The sequence below is a fragment of the Cibotium barometz genome, chromosome 47, assembly GCF_041138505.1.
Source record: "Cibotium barometz isolate CiBa-2024 chromosome 47, ASM4113850v1, whole genome shotgun sequence".
NCBI classification, from domain to species: Eukaryota; Viridiplantae; Streptophyta; class Polypodiopsida; order Cyatheales; family Cibotiaceae; genus Cibotium; species Cibotium barometz.
The window spans coordinates 46,783,090-46,798,574 of NC_141092.1; the positions used below are offsets into that span (position 1 = coordinate 46,783,090).

At 41.8% G+C, this 15,485-nt stretch overlaps 1 protein-coding gene across 1 annotated transcript; it reads right to left on the bottom strand.

Moving 5' to 3' along the window:
- Positions 1-1,168: 1,168 nt before the first annotated feature.
- On the bottom strand, positions 1,169-13,963 carry LOC147611770 (fimbrin-1-like). The gene is made up of 14 exons (XM_086784835.1): positions 13,554-13,963; positions 12,978-13,148; positions 12,644-12,882; positions 12,197-12,368; positions 7,907-7,945; positions 7,734-7,802; positions 7,517-7,633; positions 7,219-7,430; positions 3,184-3,330; positions 2,855-3,054; positions 2,605-2,759; positions 2,185-2,281; positions 2,009-2,100; positions 1,169-1,583 (listed from the first exon to the last, which is right to left on the bottom strand). Exons 1-14 carry the CDS (start codon positions 13,638-13,640, stop codon positions 1,455-1,457), a joined length of 1,926 nt encoding a protein of 641 aa, XP_086640961.1. The 5' UTR covers positions 13,641-13,963; the 3' UTR covers positions 1,169-1,454.
- Between the last annotated feature and the right edge of the window lie 1,522 nt (positions 13,964-15,485).

Genomic DNA, 15,485 nt, shown 5'->3' on the forward strand with positions numbered 1-15,485 from the left:
AAACACAAAATCACTTCGAGTGGATTTCACTATCATGATCTTTGGTTTAGACTCATCAAGTTGGATACAGCGAGCTAGATATAGCGATAGATTCAAAGTTTTCAAAGGATGCACCACCAAATATAAAAGAAGATGATGTTTCACCAAATCCTAAGGATAAATGGAAAAGGAATAAAGCCCCCAAGAAAGGAGGTGAATGTGGATGAAATATATCTCAAGTGGGAGTCTAAATGGGCTGCAAGTTTCCCCGATGCCACCCAAGCAACATCCCAACAGATACGGATCAACTCTCAAGGCCTTCCATACATGTGCATAATGATGAATTCTTCCCAAGTGAAAAAGCAATAGAAAATGAAGAGTTTCTAATCTAATTAGTAGCAATTGGAAGTAAGGACAAGGAGGAGGTGAAGAAGGTATCTTCAAAGAGTATATACGAGTTTAAAATGGGGGTGTTGATGGTTCATTCCTCATCTAGAAGGCTTTTATGTCCTTAACTTTCTCATGACATATATTCAGTACAGTTTTCCCCATGTGGAGGGATACAGTCCCACACATCACTTGTCGTGTTGTAAATGCTGCATTGTTGTGGGGATCTTGCTTATTAGCCAGTGCTTAAGACCACACCCAACCCAGGCTAAACCCGTGACATGACTGAAGTTAGGCTCAATATGCAATCTACTCAACACCACCACAATGTTTTGAAGAACTTTATTGCATGATTCGAGATAACCATGTCTATCAATAAGGCAATCTGTATTCAATACGAATCACTACTCGACACCATCAACGTGCATACACTAGCTAAAAGCTTATTTATTGTAGTTGGGAGGGTAAGCTAAGCCATGACAAAAAGTCAGATGGAAAAGTATAAATAATGGCCCTTAATATGTGTGATTTTCATGTAGTGTAATGTGAGCTGAGTTAAAATAAGCATATCAACCCAGCACCCAAATGCTGTATACGAACCTCCTCTAGAGTGACGTTTCTCCTTGATTTAATTCCATACGTTTACCAAACCACATGGAGTTTTATGAAAATGCAACCATGCCTATGATACTGTCAACTCAATGGTCAACTGCAAATATACATGATGTGGCAAAGCCCTTATCAAAGAGATTGATAAGATACAACAGGATTCTATTATTCATATTCAAGAGATCAAAAGGGGTTGATACAATAAAATAGGATTCTATTATTTACATTCAAGAGATCAAAATACATCCTTTATAAATGTTACATGACTGGAGTAATCTCTCCAGATTCATAATATCCCAAAAGGAAGCCTACAAACCGTGTGTATACTTTTTTACATCAAGATCCTCAAAGATCCTGATAGAATCATCAAAAGTATTCTACCCCTTCAAACTGTACGCCTAAATAAGAATGTTGCATCTACACAATTGTTGTAAATAAATAAATAAAAAAATTAGAAGGTACCAAAATTTCCACACAGCCTAGTGATCTTTGGCAGAGCCACTTCCATTGTCTCGACTAGAAGGTAAAGAATCAAGTTCTTCTACTGGATGAGATAGACTCCAAAGCATGATGCTTGCAATCAAAGTCAATATCATTTTAGGCCGGACCTGGAAATGAAGCAAAAAACAGTTTAGGATCGAAGTTCCCAAGGTCTCTCAGAAGCCTCACTTGTAAATAAACCCCATATCACCTGCATGCATGCAGAGGGTAATATATGTATGTGTGTATACATACACATACATATATGCATACACATACATACACTCACACACGCGCGCACGCACACACACACGTGTGTGTGTGTGTGTGTGTGTGTGTCACACACACACACATATATATATATATATATACATGTATAAAAGATACATACTTGCACACTATTACAAATCAAATACATTAGAAGCTAATAAACAATACAGCTCCTGTAAAGACTTTTTTGAGTGACACCTCTCCAGGCAAGGTCTATTGATCATGGTAACAGTTACCTAACAAAAGCATATATTCACAAGGCTTTTGCGGTTGCAGAACTTACCTCCACAATATCATCCCATAGTAAAAAGACCGAGCATCCGAGCTTCCTTGCTACACTGATGATATAGTTAGCATTCTGCTTCTTATTTTCATCTGCAAAATGTCCCCAAGAGCTATGAGTTGATGATTTATAAACATTAGTTCACAAAAACTCCATGCAGAGCTGACTTTGCATACCAGTTTCACCCTTTGTAACAAGGCTCCAGTTCACAACCCTCGGTTCCACAGCTCCAAGGAGATCAAGCAAGAACACACCATTTGACAAGCTTTTATCCTGAAAGGTCAATAAAACTTACATATTGCTCAACACGGGTTCATTATTTAAAAACCCTATATATTGGTGTGTTCCAAGAACTCTCATTTATAAAAGCCATTGCCTGGGCACCCCTTCTGCGTTACAAATGACAATTTCTCCCCAAAATCAGATAAAAACACCCGTTACAAATTGTTCCGTGGGACCCTCAAACATAATGCCCAACCACAGTAACTGCAATGCATAAAATTACGTACACACCACCGCCCTCAGAATAACAGTAGACAAGATACTTGTCAGACTACCATGACCGTTTTGAGACACCAAATGCATGGGAAAATCACCTTGAAGTTCTCCATGTGAGAAACCTTATCTGCACTTTTTACTTGATCATTTGCCCATTGAATGATGTCAGTATCTGATATTTCTTTACTACCACGGAATTTCAGATTTTCTAGAAGCTGAAGCACATTACGCCGCATAAGTTGCCACAGATAAGCTGTGTAAAAAAGTAGTCAGTCAAGCACATAAAACACATTGTCAAGGTAAGGCAGCAATACATGATAAAATGGCAAAATTGCCAAGAAATCATACCAAGAATTAGCTTCTTGTTTCCTTGCACGAAATCATTCCCAGCAACATTCACAAGGGAGAACTTGAGCTGCTTCCCTATGCTGATAGCCTGATTGCAGTTCTCAACCTTCTTAAAAGGCATCTTTATTGGTGGTTTGTTAGCTCGCTTCCAGTTAACAGACCCAGGGGAAACCTTCTCAAGCACCTCCAAGAGCACCCACCTACCATAACGGTACCTGGTTTAAAGAACTATGCCTTGCCTGAACTAGGCGTCCTCACATAAGATTATCCTTTGAATTGCATTCTCAAATAATATTTAAGAATTTGACTACCGTCTCATGCAAACATACCCATCTCTTACACCCTCAAAAAGATGATGAACATATGTTTCAATTCCAAGGCTGTTGATCCACATACGAAAAGCTCTCTCCTCCCTCGAATCCTGCTCGTCATCCAATATCATTTCCGCAAAAGAGAATTTGTTCGTCAACCCATTCCTGTATAACCATCATGACACAAAAATAAGATGATCAGTCATACAAAACAGAAAATATTTTACATTTGCTCAGATTTCTTACACAGGTAGCTATACAATGATTTTGGGAATGAAGCTACCATGTTATTCCACAACATCAATTTTGTCATTTTTCTACGAATGCAGTGATACTCTCTTGATTATGCAAGGTGGGTTGTAGAGATTTCTTAGCTGCTATCCTGATCCATCCGAGAGGGTAGAAACAAAGGTCATGACTGGCAATAACTCAAGATAGTGAGGCTGAGAAAGTTTTCGAGCATGTGGAATCGGGTGACATCGGCCAAAATCGACTAAAGGAAGCGCTCTCATATGGGATCAAGAGCTTTATGGGTGGAATAAAGAGGGCTCTCATATATGGTATAAGAAGCGTGCCTGTGTTGTATCCGTATCCTCATGCCACATATCCAATACTTTTTGTTTGCTGTTTGGCCTTTGTACATTTTCAGCGATGTCAATTGCTTCTGTAAAGCTAGCAGTGTGGCCCTCAAAAGGTATCAGATGCAGGGGCAGAGCAGGCCAGTGTTGGCCATTGCGGTAGACATAAAATCGACACAAGGCAAAGATGAGTAGACATCGCAAAGGTGTGGACGGCATGGCGCCCTGCAACCAGCAAAGGTAATGATGCAACTGTGCATCACAGATGCCATGGACATTTCTAGGGCTAGATCCAGAAGAGGCAAGCAGATAAAGATTATGAACCAGTAGAACCAGAAGGTAGAAGCTTCAGGTGACTCATCTGAGGTGAGCATGGAGCAGGACCAAGTGGGATCATGCCAGAGGGGCTGTCGGCTGCAAGAAAAGGGATGCTGGCTGCCAGAGGAGCTGTCGGCTGAAGCCATCAGAGAGGTTGGGCAGCAGGCGCATCAATGAGAACCAGTCGGCTGTATTTTATTGGTTTTATGAATCAAGAACTGGCCGACCAGCAGTCGGCCAGTTTCCCACATGCTTCAAGGCCTATATAAAGGCACCTTTGCTCCATGTTTGAGGCATTCTCTCCCACTAGGGGATTGGATCATAGGAGGTCCCATAGGGGACAGATTTAGGGGTTAACAACCTTTTTATGAAGGCAGCCCATGGCTGTACAGATATGTACCTTTTTGTACAATAGATATACTGAAATTCCAGCACTTCTCACTCTCTCTCTCTACTCTCTCTCTACCTGCGTTTTTGCATCAGATGGTGCGTTTTTGCATCAGAAGGTTTTCAAGAGTGTTTAGGGCTGAAAGAAGACTACCCAGAGCTTCCGCGCGTTACAGCAACAATAGCAGTGGACAGAAAAAAGACAGAGGTGAAACCAACATCAATGCGTGCAAGAATGAGATTTGGATACAAAATCACGGACAAAAGTCTTCACCTTATCACAAGCTCACACTGAAAAATCACTTAAAAAAAGGCTTCACCTATCTGCACCTCGCCACCTTCACCGTGCTCTGCACAATCCTGAGAGCGGAGGGGCATGACCTGCTGTAGAAATTGGAAGCAAGATGTGCATCTGTATTAACCCAAGGACATCGCACTACTAATAAGAATCACACTAAGCTGGCAGCCTAGAAACGAGTTGGAAGTTGCCATATTGTATTAGCCCTCCCACACTTTTGCAAGGACATGGTTTTCTATGTGAGGTGCCATACAACTCATTTTTCCATGTCTAATTTTACGAGTAAATGCTGGTCACTTTCCCCATAAAAAGTCAAATATCGTCTTTCAATACAAAAAAGGTTCCCACCGTAACCTTGGCTCTTATGTAGGTTCCCTTATTTATCATCGGCTCGAAAGTAAACGCACCGGTATGCCATCTTAAAATTATTGGACCTTCTATATAATCTATATTTTTCTCAGTATCTATAATTATTACGTGTTCTTTTACTATGTTTATTTCTAATTACTTGTTTTTGCTGTGTTTTTTAGGCATCTGAGATAGAAGAAACTATGTGGCGAATAAGAGGCACCGGGAAAAAAAGAGTTGGGAGTCCATGACAATGTAAGTACAATGTTTTATCTTATGAAGCACTTTAAAAAAGAATCCATTCTCTATGCTTCCAACACTAAAAGTGTTTTCTTTAACAGAGAGGCACGTTCCCCTATGTTTTAAGGAGAGAATTGTGCCACTTCTCTGCCATATTTTTGATGTGGTCATTTTTTTCCCGACAAATTAGAAAGAGTGCATATAACTTTTTAAATGTTGATAATAGTTGATATGAGTTGATGGTTTTCCTAATGTACATCTTTTCATGCAAGCATCAGTTGGTAGCAATCTTCATTATCATATTATCAGAGCTCATGACCGTTTCTTGTGGCAGAGGGATAACGCTTAGCTAGCAACCAAGTTTTCTCATTGTGACATACATCCTCGAAACTATCTTCATTAAAAATTATAAACTCTTTGGATTAAATCTAACAAATGTAGCATGGACTGTAGTTAGGAAACCCATATTGCATGCCCTGTCCTCGTCTCACTCTCAAGATTGCAGTCTTTCCTTTCTTATTCCCATTTTGCAGTGGAAGCTACGAGGGCTCCTTGAGGTTCAAGTTCTCAAGCAATCTGAACCTATGCGAGTGAAGGGTGTCTACCTGGATACTGTCGCATTTATTTGCACCTTAAAAATATGTGGCACTAAAGGAGACAGAGCCAAGAAATGCATGCTGAGATCGAAAGAAAGGGTTTGTTGAAAAGAGACCTTGTTGTTGGCACCACTTTGGTCAACATGCATGCCAAATCTGGCATGCTTTCAAAAGCACAAAACGTATTTCACAGCTTCCAGTTCGAGATGTTCTCTCATAGACTGCACTAATTGCAGGATATGCTGTACATGGGGATGGTGAGGAAGCACTCAAACGTTTTGACCACATGTAATTGACAAGTGTCTCCCCAATGGTCTTACGTTGGTTCACAGCTTGAAAGCTTGTGCTAGCATAGGAGTCATGGACAGGGCTCAGAAATACATGCAAACACTGAAAGAAGGGGATTGCTGGAAACACACAAGAGAAAAACCTAGCTTTAGCTTTGCGCTTGCATGCCTCCGTGCACACAAGTGGGCTAGAAGCTCATAGATTACTCAAAACTACCTAGTCTCCATGTTGGTCGAAATTGGAAGCTTCGAAGGTTTTTGACAGGTGGATGTCCTAGAGTGAGTTTCTTGGAGTTCTCTCATCAACAGTTACATCAAATGTAGGAAATTAAGGCGTTCTTTGAACCTGTATCAAAAAATGAAAGAGGATTCTTTAGGCATACTTTTGTTGCCTTATTGAAGGCTTATGCCAAGCTGAAAGAGCAATTCCAGCTACCCGTGCATTCTAGTTTTAAAAATCAAATGATTAAAGTAATTTTCCATCATGTATGACTGTCCAATTGTACATACCAACTGGGTTTCACCTATGAGATAACAGAGAAACGGGTGTACAGAACCTCATAAAACCATAGTCATAGGGAATGGAGAATAGGGAAACTACAACAGAAACAATGGAATTTTTGAAGGACACCACATCAGCAAGGGAAGTACAAGCTGGGCAGGACACAGAGGAAAAAGAGGAATTTGAGAGGAAATGGAAGAGGGAAGGAAGGGAGAGGAGAAGGAAAAAGTTGGGTTAGAAAAGCCATAGAAAAATTGACCCACACATGACTTGAAATGGGGTGTGCAGAGGGGAAATGCCAAATGCTGTAAATAAATGGCCGAAACGGCAGTGGGAAACAGATACACCCCACTGTAAAAATGAGAAACAGCACATAAGGCTAGGCCCTTGAACGTGCAGGATAACTGAAAGTAGAGGCCCAAAACATAGTCATATGGAATGGGAAGAAGGCACGGATGGACAAAGCATAGTAGTATGGAACCTGAATAAAGAGTAATACCTTTCTTTGAATATGTGAGCAACAAATGCAAGGTTCAAATTCGAAGATCCTTCCACGATGTCTTTTGGTGACAGGTATTTGCGGCAACCAATGTGTTCTGCCTGTGTCAACACGAGCTTCGCCCTTTCTAAAGGCTCATTCACCTCTAGTGGTCTCAGATCACAGCTTTCTGGCGCCAATGCATTCAAAAGCACGGCATATGCTTCTCCATCCTGCATATAGTAGACTTAGTAAAATACACTGAAAACATTTCAATTAAGTTTCAAACACCACTACTCCACAGCCTTCAGAGTTTCACCTTCACATCAGAGGAGAAATTTGAGACACATTTCTCATAACCCGCTTTCTGTAACTGGAAATTTAGCCATCGTAGAAGAACCTTTTCTGGAGGTAGGTGCATTAGCTCTTCCACTTCCTGTAATCACATTCCACAAGTTAGATCATTATTGCAGTAAAGTTCGTGATTTCTAGACTATGCCGTAGCCTTCTCAGCACCCAGATAATGTGATTCTGACCTCTTTATCCTGCACAATTTCTGCAAGTTGAGGGGTTTTCTTCAAGTTGAGGTCTGCTAAGAGTTGCATCTGGAGCAGCAAGATGGTAAGCATGACAATAAACTGACTGAAAGTAGTACACACCTGAACTGCATAACCAGTCTTAAACCATGTTTTTTAGAGGGACCAGGTACCTTGATTATTTGGGAAATCAGTCCAAGTACAAGATGAGACTGCATCACATGGCAATAAGTCGATACAGCATTAGCTAACAGATATCAAAATGTCACTAACACAAATACAAACACAAGGGTTTAGCATCCCAAAAGCTTTTAAAAACTGTGGTAAATGTTCATCAACCATCAATATGTGAACTAAGATCCAACCCTTCATTGCCTATTCACCTGCAGATTACACTGGCCAGAGAAACATTACAACTATGTATTTGACATGAACTTTGGCCATCTCTCTAAAGATCCAACCACATGCAGAGTATCTTCTCTGGGACAAAGAACCATCAACAGCAAGCTTATGCCCTAACCACCACCATTACAGTGACGTTGTATGACAGAGAACCCTTTAAGTGGATGCACATCACCTTAATGCCTGCCAATCAGACTCAAAGGACACTTTTGGAGTCAGACACACCAATTTGACTGGTTTTGATAAGCATTGAGCCACAGCCTGTATAGAGTTTGTCAACATCCTAAAATAACTGGTAAATCTCTCTTTAGCATAATTTGAACCAGTTTTATGTGAGCATGCTCGTGTAACCCCGCATCTGTTTTTCTGCTACTGGTGCCACGTCTTTGGCTGATGGCTATACAACCGTTGTACCGCCTTGTTGCATGCGCGGAAGCCTTGCTGTACTGATCCACAGCCCTAAGCCTGATTAATTATAAGATGTTGATTAAACATGATTAAGATAGAGGAGAGAGAAGAAGAGAGAGATAATTGGTGTCAGGGTTTCTTCTATTTATATGGCACAAAAAGGTTACCGAATGGTTGTACATGATCAGGCCCTTGGTCAGCCCCTAGGGGTGACCTCTGGCCCCTTCTACATGCTTGATGACTTCAATGATGGAATCATGAATGACTGATGAATGACTGCTGAATTATGGCTTGTGCTTATATGAGTTGGAGATGCTGGTCAGCCAGCAGAACTGCTGTCGGCCATGTCTTGGACATGAACTTGGGCATTAAATGCTTAAAAAGCTGCACTTAATTCAGCAGCTTGCCCCACATTGCTAACCTTCAACAGGGTGCTGCCTCGCCTGCTGCTAGGGCTCCTGCTGGCTGCCGACAAGCTGTCTACAGGCACTCGACAGGAGTCCCATGCCTCCATGCTACTTGAGATGCTGGTGATGATGCTAAAGATGTTGCTGATGATGATGATGATGGTGGTGGTGGTACTGCTGATTCTGATGCTGATGGTGCTACTACCGATGGTAAATTGTAATGCTCCTACTACTAATGATGCCCTAAATGCTGACTTAGATCAGGGGTTCTACTGTTCATGCTGAGGATTAGCCATGGGACAGGCGCGCATGTGGCACGCCTCCTTGTGCTGCCCCTGATCAGCCCATGCTGCTGGACAGCCTATCTGAAGCTGGTCGAATCTTCTTAGGTGCTGGTTGACCTGATTTAGGGCTGTTCCAAGCATCCATAGTGCTTGTTTGTGCATATGGGCGATGCTCGTAACCAATCCATTGATGTTTACACGACAGAAATACTGCTTGGTTTTGTGCCCAGGAGTGACATGCCAGTTCTTAATTTTCAGCATTCCCATCACCGTGAGGCTGCAATCCAAGAGCTAGTATAGGTACACAAGCAAGGCGTATGGACCCGGAACACCAGTTTTGAGATGGTTTCCCTCCAAATGAGAGGTTGGAAGTTGCTGGGAAAGCTCTACATCGATAGAATCACCGAAAATATTGTTTGCGTATGGACCCGGAACACCAGTTTCGAGATGGCTTCCCTCCAAATGAGAGGTTGGAAGTTGCTGGGAAAGCTCTACATCGATAGAATCATCACCGAAAATATTGCTTGGTACATGTATTCATTTCTTTGTCCATGGCAAATGTGGCTTAAGAGCACATAAAACATTGTACAAAACATAGCATACTTGGTATTGAGAGGAGGGGGGGGGAGGGGGGTGGTTGGCCCCGGTTCCAGCCCCAGTGTGGTGTCATTGTGCAAAGTTTCATTTTCAGCATTGTCTTTGTCTTGTGCTGTTTCCATTTCATAAGCATTCAATTACGAGACGGTGCCCAATTAATGCTCACACCCGACAAGTGAATTATGATTGGCAGTATGTCGATCAAGTTGATCGTAGGTCGGTGTTATGTACCTAACGATAATCCTTGGAAGTAGTGGCCCAATCTACCATGGTTAAGGGAGCCCTTGGATTAGGAAAAGCAAGCTAATATGGGTGGCTAAGGTGGATTATTAGTGAAACCATAGTTACTAGCTATTTATGACTAGTTGGTTATTTATATAGGTAAATATGTGGAAAGGTTAGACATGTGTGAACCAAATAAGGAGTCAGTTGTTAGATGTAGTTTGAGTTTCCCCTATTTATTCCCAAGAGTGGAAATGTCTTAGGAGGGGAAGTGTGTTATGTACCTAACGCTAATCCTTGGGATTATTGACCTAGTCAGCAAGGTTAGGAGCAGACTGATATAGGTGGCTAAGGTTTTAGTAAAACCATAGTTACTCGCTATTTAAGTCGATAAAGTCAACAGCAGGTTACGCATGTTGGCACTACGTCAAGTAGCCAATTAACCAACCGGCCAGCAGATGGGGAGGCTAACTGCCATATAAATAGGCCATTTTCCTCCCCATTTCAGAGATCAATCACTCTGCCGCGCTAAGCAGTTCAGTAAGAGCTCACAAGCATGCATTAGAGGGGGGCAGCAGAGCTAGCCAACGTTTAGGAAAGCGGCATTCTAGGCAGCGTTGCTCCAAACTCATCACTTCTCTCAAGCACCACAGCAGTCGGGCAGCAGAACACGCACGCAAGACGACTCTTTCACGCATATATCCTAGGTCAGCATAAAGGGATTTCTTTGACAGGAGAAAAATTCCCCACGAAGGAGATCATCAAGTGATTTTGCCATATGCGATCGGGTAACCTAGAGTGTCATGTCAATACAATTCAGGCAGCTCTTGCACAACGTTATTCCTAGCAGTTTGCTTTGTGGGCCAGACCCACCCGAAAAAAATGGCAAGCATGCTGGGATATTTTGATAACAACACCCAAAGGTGGCCAGACCAGTAGCTGAGATAGCAGGTATTGAAAACATGCTTACACTGACAAGAACAGTTTTGCAGACTTTGAAAAGCTGCTTGAAGAGGAAAGAACATCAACGGATTTTCCAAAGCCACCGTTCCTTTCCACAAGGAAGATCTTGTCCCACATCCAGACCTAAGCTTGGAAACAATGCCAGATCCACGTGGAGCATCAGGGATAACTTTCCTCCCCACGTTTACAAGAAAAGGAGAGGGAGATGTCACATACATCATTGTTGCATGTGTAGCAACTCAGGAACCATTAGAGATTAGAGTTAAGGTTTTAGCAGAGTATTGACCGTCAATCGATTAAGTAAAAATAAAATGATGGTTGAAACCCAATAAACCGATCAAATGCAATAATAGAGCATTTGTTTTTGTCTTGAGTCGCTACATCATTGTTGCATGTGTAGCGACTCAAGAACTATTAGAGATTAGTGTTAAGGTTTTAGCAGAGTATTGACCATCAATAAATTAAATTAAATTAAAATGATGATTGAAACCCGTTACCCAATGAACAGATCAAATGCAGTGATAGAGCATTTGTTTTTTTTCCGCCCTACTGTTCATCATCTTCTAACCAATTGTCTTTCCTTCAAATTTTGAGGGCTTCAAGATTTCAGTGTATGTGTGTGTGTGTGTGTGTGTGTGAGTGTGTGTGAGTTTTTTTTTTTTTTTTGGAGGGGAGGGGGGGGGGGTCACTTGCGTTGGAACCAGCCAGAGAAACGCTCTGGGTGTTGGATAAGGGTTATAAAGGCTAGTTCAGCAGTCTCTCCTCACTTTCCCCAGGCCTGTTATTTACATACAGCGAGGGCTAGCTGGCGGGCTTGACAACCCCGTACGTGGCAACAGCTTCCAGCATGCAATGCACAGATGGTCGGTCTCTCCCAGTGGCAGACCACTGAACTGCATAACACGCTGGTGTGCTTGGACCTCCAAGACCTTCACCTCTTAACCCTTTTTTGCAATGTGTGTATGGTGATGAGTGGCATGTGCGTGTCACGTGTGCAAAAAATCAAATGAAGTTTCAGCATGCATTCACTTGTAATGGGAATTCCACAAACATTATACTTCAGATCCCTTGCAGTAGCAATGAAGCTGATTGTTAGTGTCAAGTTTGAAAGACACAATCACATGCTGATATGTCCATCCATAAGAGCGGAGCCACGATGCTTTTGCTAATAGTAACTTACCCTACCCTCTGCAAGGTCTTCTGTGCCGATGTTTACAACCGAGCATCCAATAGCTTTTGCTGAGTTCAGGCACAAGGTATGATTTTCATTCCTTTCCCATGGGTTGAGCTGCTCCTTGATATTTAGAGCCCTTTCATCAATGGTCCCAGGAACTGCCAGATTAATCAATTTGCTGGAAAATTTCATCAAACTAACGGTATTAGAAATTATAATGAGCAGCACCACTGTAACAAATATTCCTTTGAATGATGCACGCATCCACAACATGAAATCGTATAATTTTCTTGATAGTCTTTTAAGGCCCTGTGCACCCCGCCCATCCAATCGCAACAAACCCCCCCTCCCCCTTTTACACGTACACCCCCCCTCACCCCACACGGCAGCCCACTGGCATCTACAACCATTTTCCATTTGAAACCCATGGCTATAGTATAAATGTGTCCATACCACAGAAGAACACCATCTTTTGAGATGCTGAAGAGCTGATTTGTCGATGGATCAATAGGGAGATGTTTCCTCATAACAGGATCTTGACAGAGATAGGTGTTGATGTGGTCAACGTAGGCTTTCTTTTCGGAGTCACTGACAGTGTGTAACAAAGTAGTTGATGCTGTTTTCAAGAAAGCAGATGCGTTTCTTGGAGGGCCTACCTTAGGATCTCCACTTTTTTGCAAATGTAGATACATCTGGATTAAAGAACGTATCCCATGCCAAAATCAGAAAATCAAGCAGCTCAATGGTTACATTACAAAGGGAAAGGATAGAATACTGGCTCATTTACCTTTAAAAAAGCCTCAAAGTCCATTCCAGCATCTGATTCTAGCCCTTCCTGTTTCAAAATGGCTGCCATTTCGTCATGTGTTATTAGCCTTTGTAAAGCTTCGATCTTGCTCATTCCTGACTCTAGATCAGAAGCTGATACCAAACCTTTCGGGCCTATGAGGGAATCAAACTGCAACAGAAAAGCCAAAAGTGTGTCGGTTGTACAGACCTCCATTACAGGGCTTCCAAATCCAATAAGAGACATTCATTGACCTCACTTTGTTATTGAAAATGCTTGATGCCACTGTAGATGCCAAGAACAGGACTGAGACATTAATTAAAACATGTTGCTATTAAGAGCTATGAAGGCTAATACAGATGGCAATAAGAGGTCTGATCGGCTAGAAAAATGAAATGAAAATGGTTGATCAGAAGTAAAACAGGCTCTGGCAATTTAATCTGGAAATTTAAGGAATACAACATTATGACTCGATAAGCATGGTAGTTATGGTTTGCATGATTATCAATGAAGTATGGTTGCTAAAAAACATGAACAGGCTATTGTACGCATGATAATCAATCCAGTGAGAATCACCTGAGATTTTAACTTTCTGAGCTCCAGCTGCGTGAACTGTGTGGAGAGCCAAGGATCGCTTAGAACCACACCCCCAAAGGACGCCATGGCTCCTCTTAAGAATGCTGTGCTGATGCTTCTTCCTCAGAAAAGCGATCGCCCTATTAAAAAAATCTGCATCGGAGTAGATGAACTGCTGTTGCGAAACGCTACGCTTGACCTTGGCGTCTTCGCTCTGTGGTGAAGCAAACCAAAGCTTGGATATGGGGGGGAGACAAAGAAGAACGCTGAATGAAAGAGGGTTAGGGTTTGGAAGCAAAACGTCTATATGTATGTGTTGTATGCAGGGCTGAGAACTTTTTCGTGTGTTGGTAAACAAGAGGGAACGCGATGTTCGTTGGGATCCTTTAGAAGAGTCATGCGGTTCTGACAAGCAGCACCAATTTTATGAAGCTTTCCTTCTTTCCACAGCCTTTTCCCATCTCATGGGCGCTCTCTCAGGGTCCCCCACTAACATGGTCCCTTAGGCTGTTCACACATCTATCCGGGCACAAAGGCTCGCGTGAGGCAAACCCATGATGCATGTCCATCACGAATGGTGCATGCTCGAGCCCCCCTTTTTCCCGACATTTCAACTAAAAATGCTACTTGATGCTCGTGTCTGAACCCCTATAACGTTAAATGCTCGAATCATTCAATTCAACTTCATAGGGGTGAGGGGGGCGGGGGGAGCGCTATTTAGGAAGGTCTTGAGTTTGAACAACCACCCCAAAGGGCCGTGATTATAGAAATGAAGTTCTTGTCCAAGAAAAAATCACAAGTTCACACCACGAAATCAGACATTTTCACACGAGCATGATAATTGATGGTGGCCAAACAATAAAATCTCTATGACTAACTATGGTTAGTTACTAAATGTTTTTTGCATAATTTGTGTTGTTTCTCTATACCTATCACATAGTTTTGCCCCTACTTTTCCCACTACCCTATGTTGTGTCAAAGGCATGTGCAATTTCCAAGAGGATTTGCAATTAGTTTTGCATGATTTCCAACAAGTTAATTGGGGGCCTGAGGAGCATCATGGTGGTCAAGATTCCACAACCATAATGCCATTCATGGGAGAGCATGAACATGTCCTTTAAGGGTTGAAGTTGCACTTTGTTGTGGAGGGTGGCCTCCATGAGATGTAATGAAATTTTTGCGAGCATGAAAAAATGCAGTGAAATCTTTGCAAGCACCAACAAATGTCACATTTATGAATACACACATTGAATTGATTGCATTAAAACCCAGTTTGTATGCCTCTTAGTAACTCTTGCTTGGCATCCAAAAGCAAAACACATCTGATTTATTTTGCATCAACCAAAACAAATCATATGAACCAAAACAAAACACATAGAATTTGTTTTGGAAATGCGTGACCAATTAAAATTGTCAAACAAGAAGAGAACCACCAACTATTTAATATGATTTGTTTTGGAAATGTGTGACCAATTGAAATTGTCAAAAAAGAAGAGAACCACCAACCGTTCAATATACAAGTCCACACCTTCTATGATTTAACTAGTTGCAATCCCAAGATCTCCTAGACATGATGGGCCAATGTTTGAGCAACCTTAAAGCAGGTTCACCATTATCTCCCTCTTACGCTCCGTAGCTTTTTTAAAGATAGAGTACTAGTTCACTTTTGTGGGGAATGAAAAAGAACATGTTACTTTTTGCAAATATGTAAAAAGATTGGCATACACCAATGTGTCTTAAAGCACTTTTGCTCAGAAAAGCATCTTGTGTAAAGAAGAAAAGAATGCATGTCATTTCACAAGTGTAAGAAGAGAAGTCGCCTTTAGGTTCTACATGGCATCAAAGGGTAGAGCAACCAAATAAAATATAGTGAGTTGTGTGAAACTCTCTCTCTCTCTCTCTCTCTCTCTCTCTCTCTCTCTCTCTCTCTCT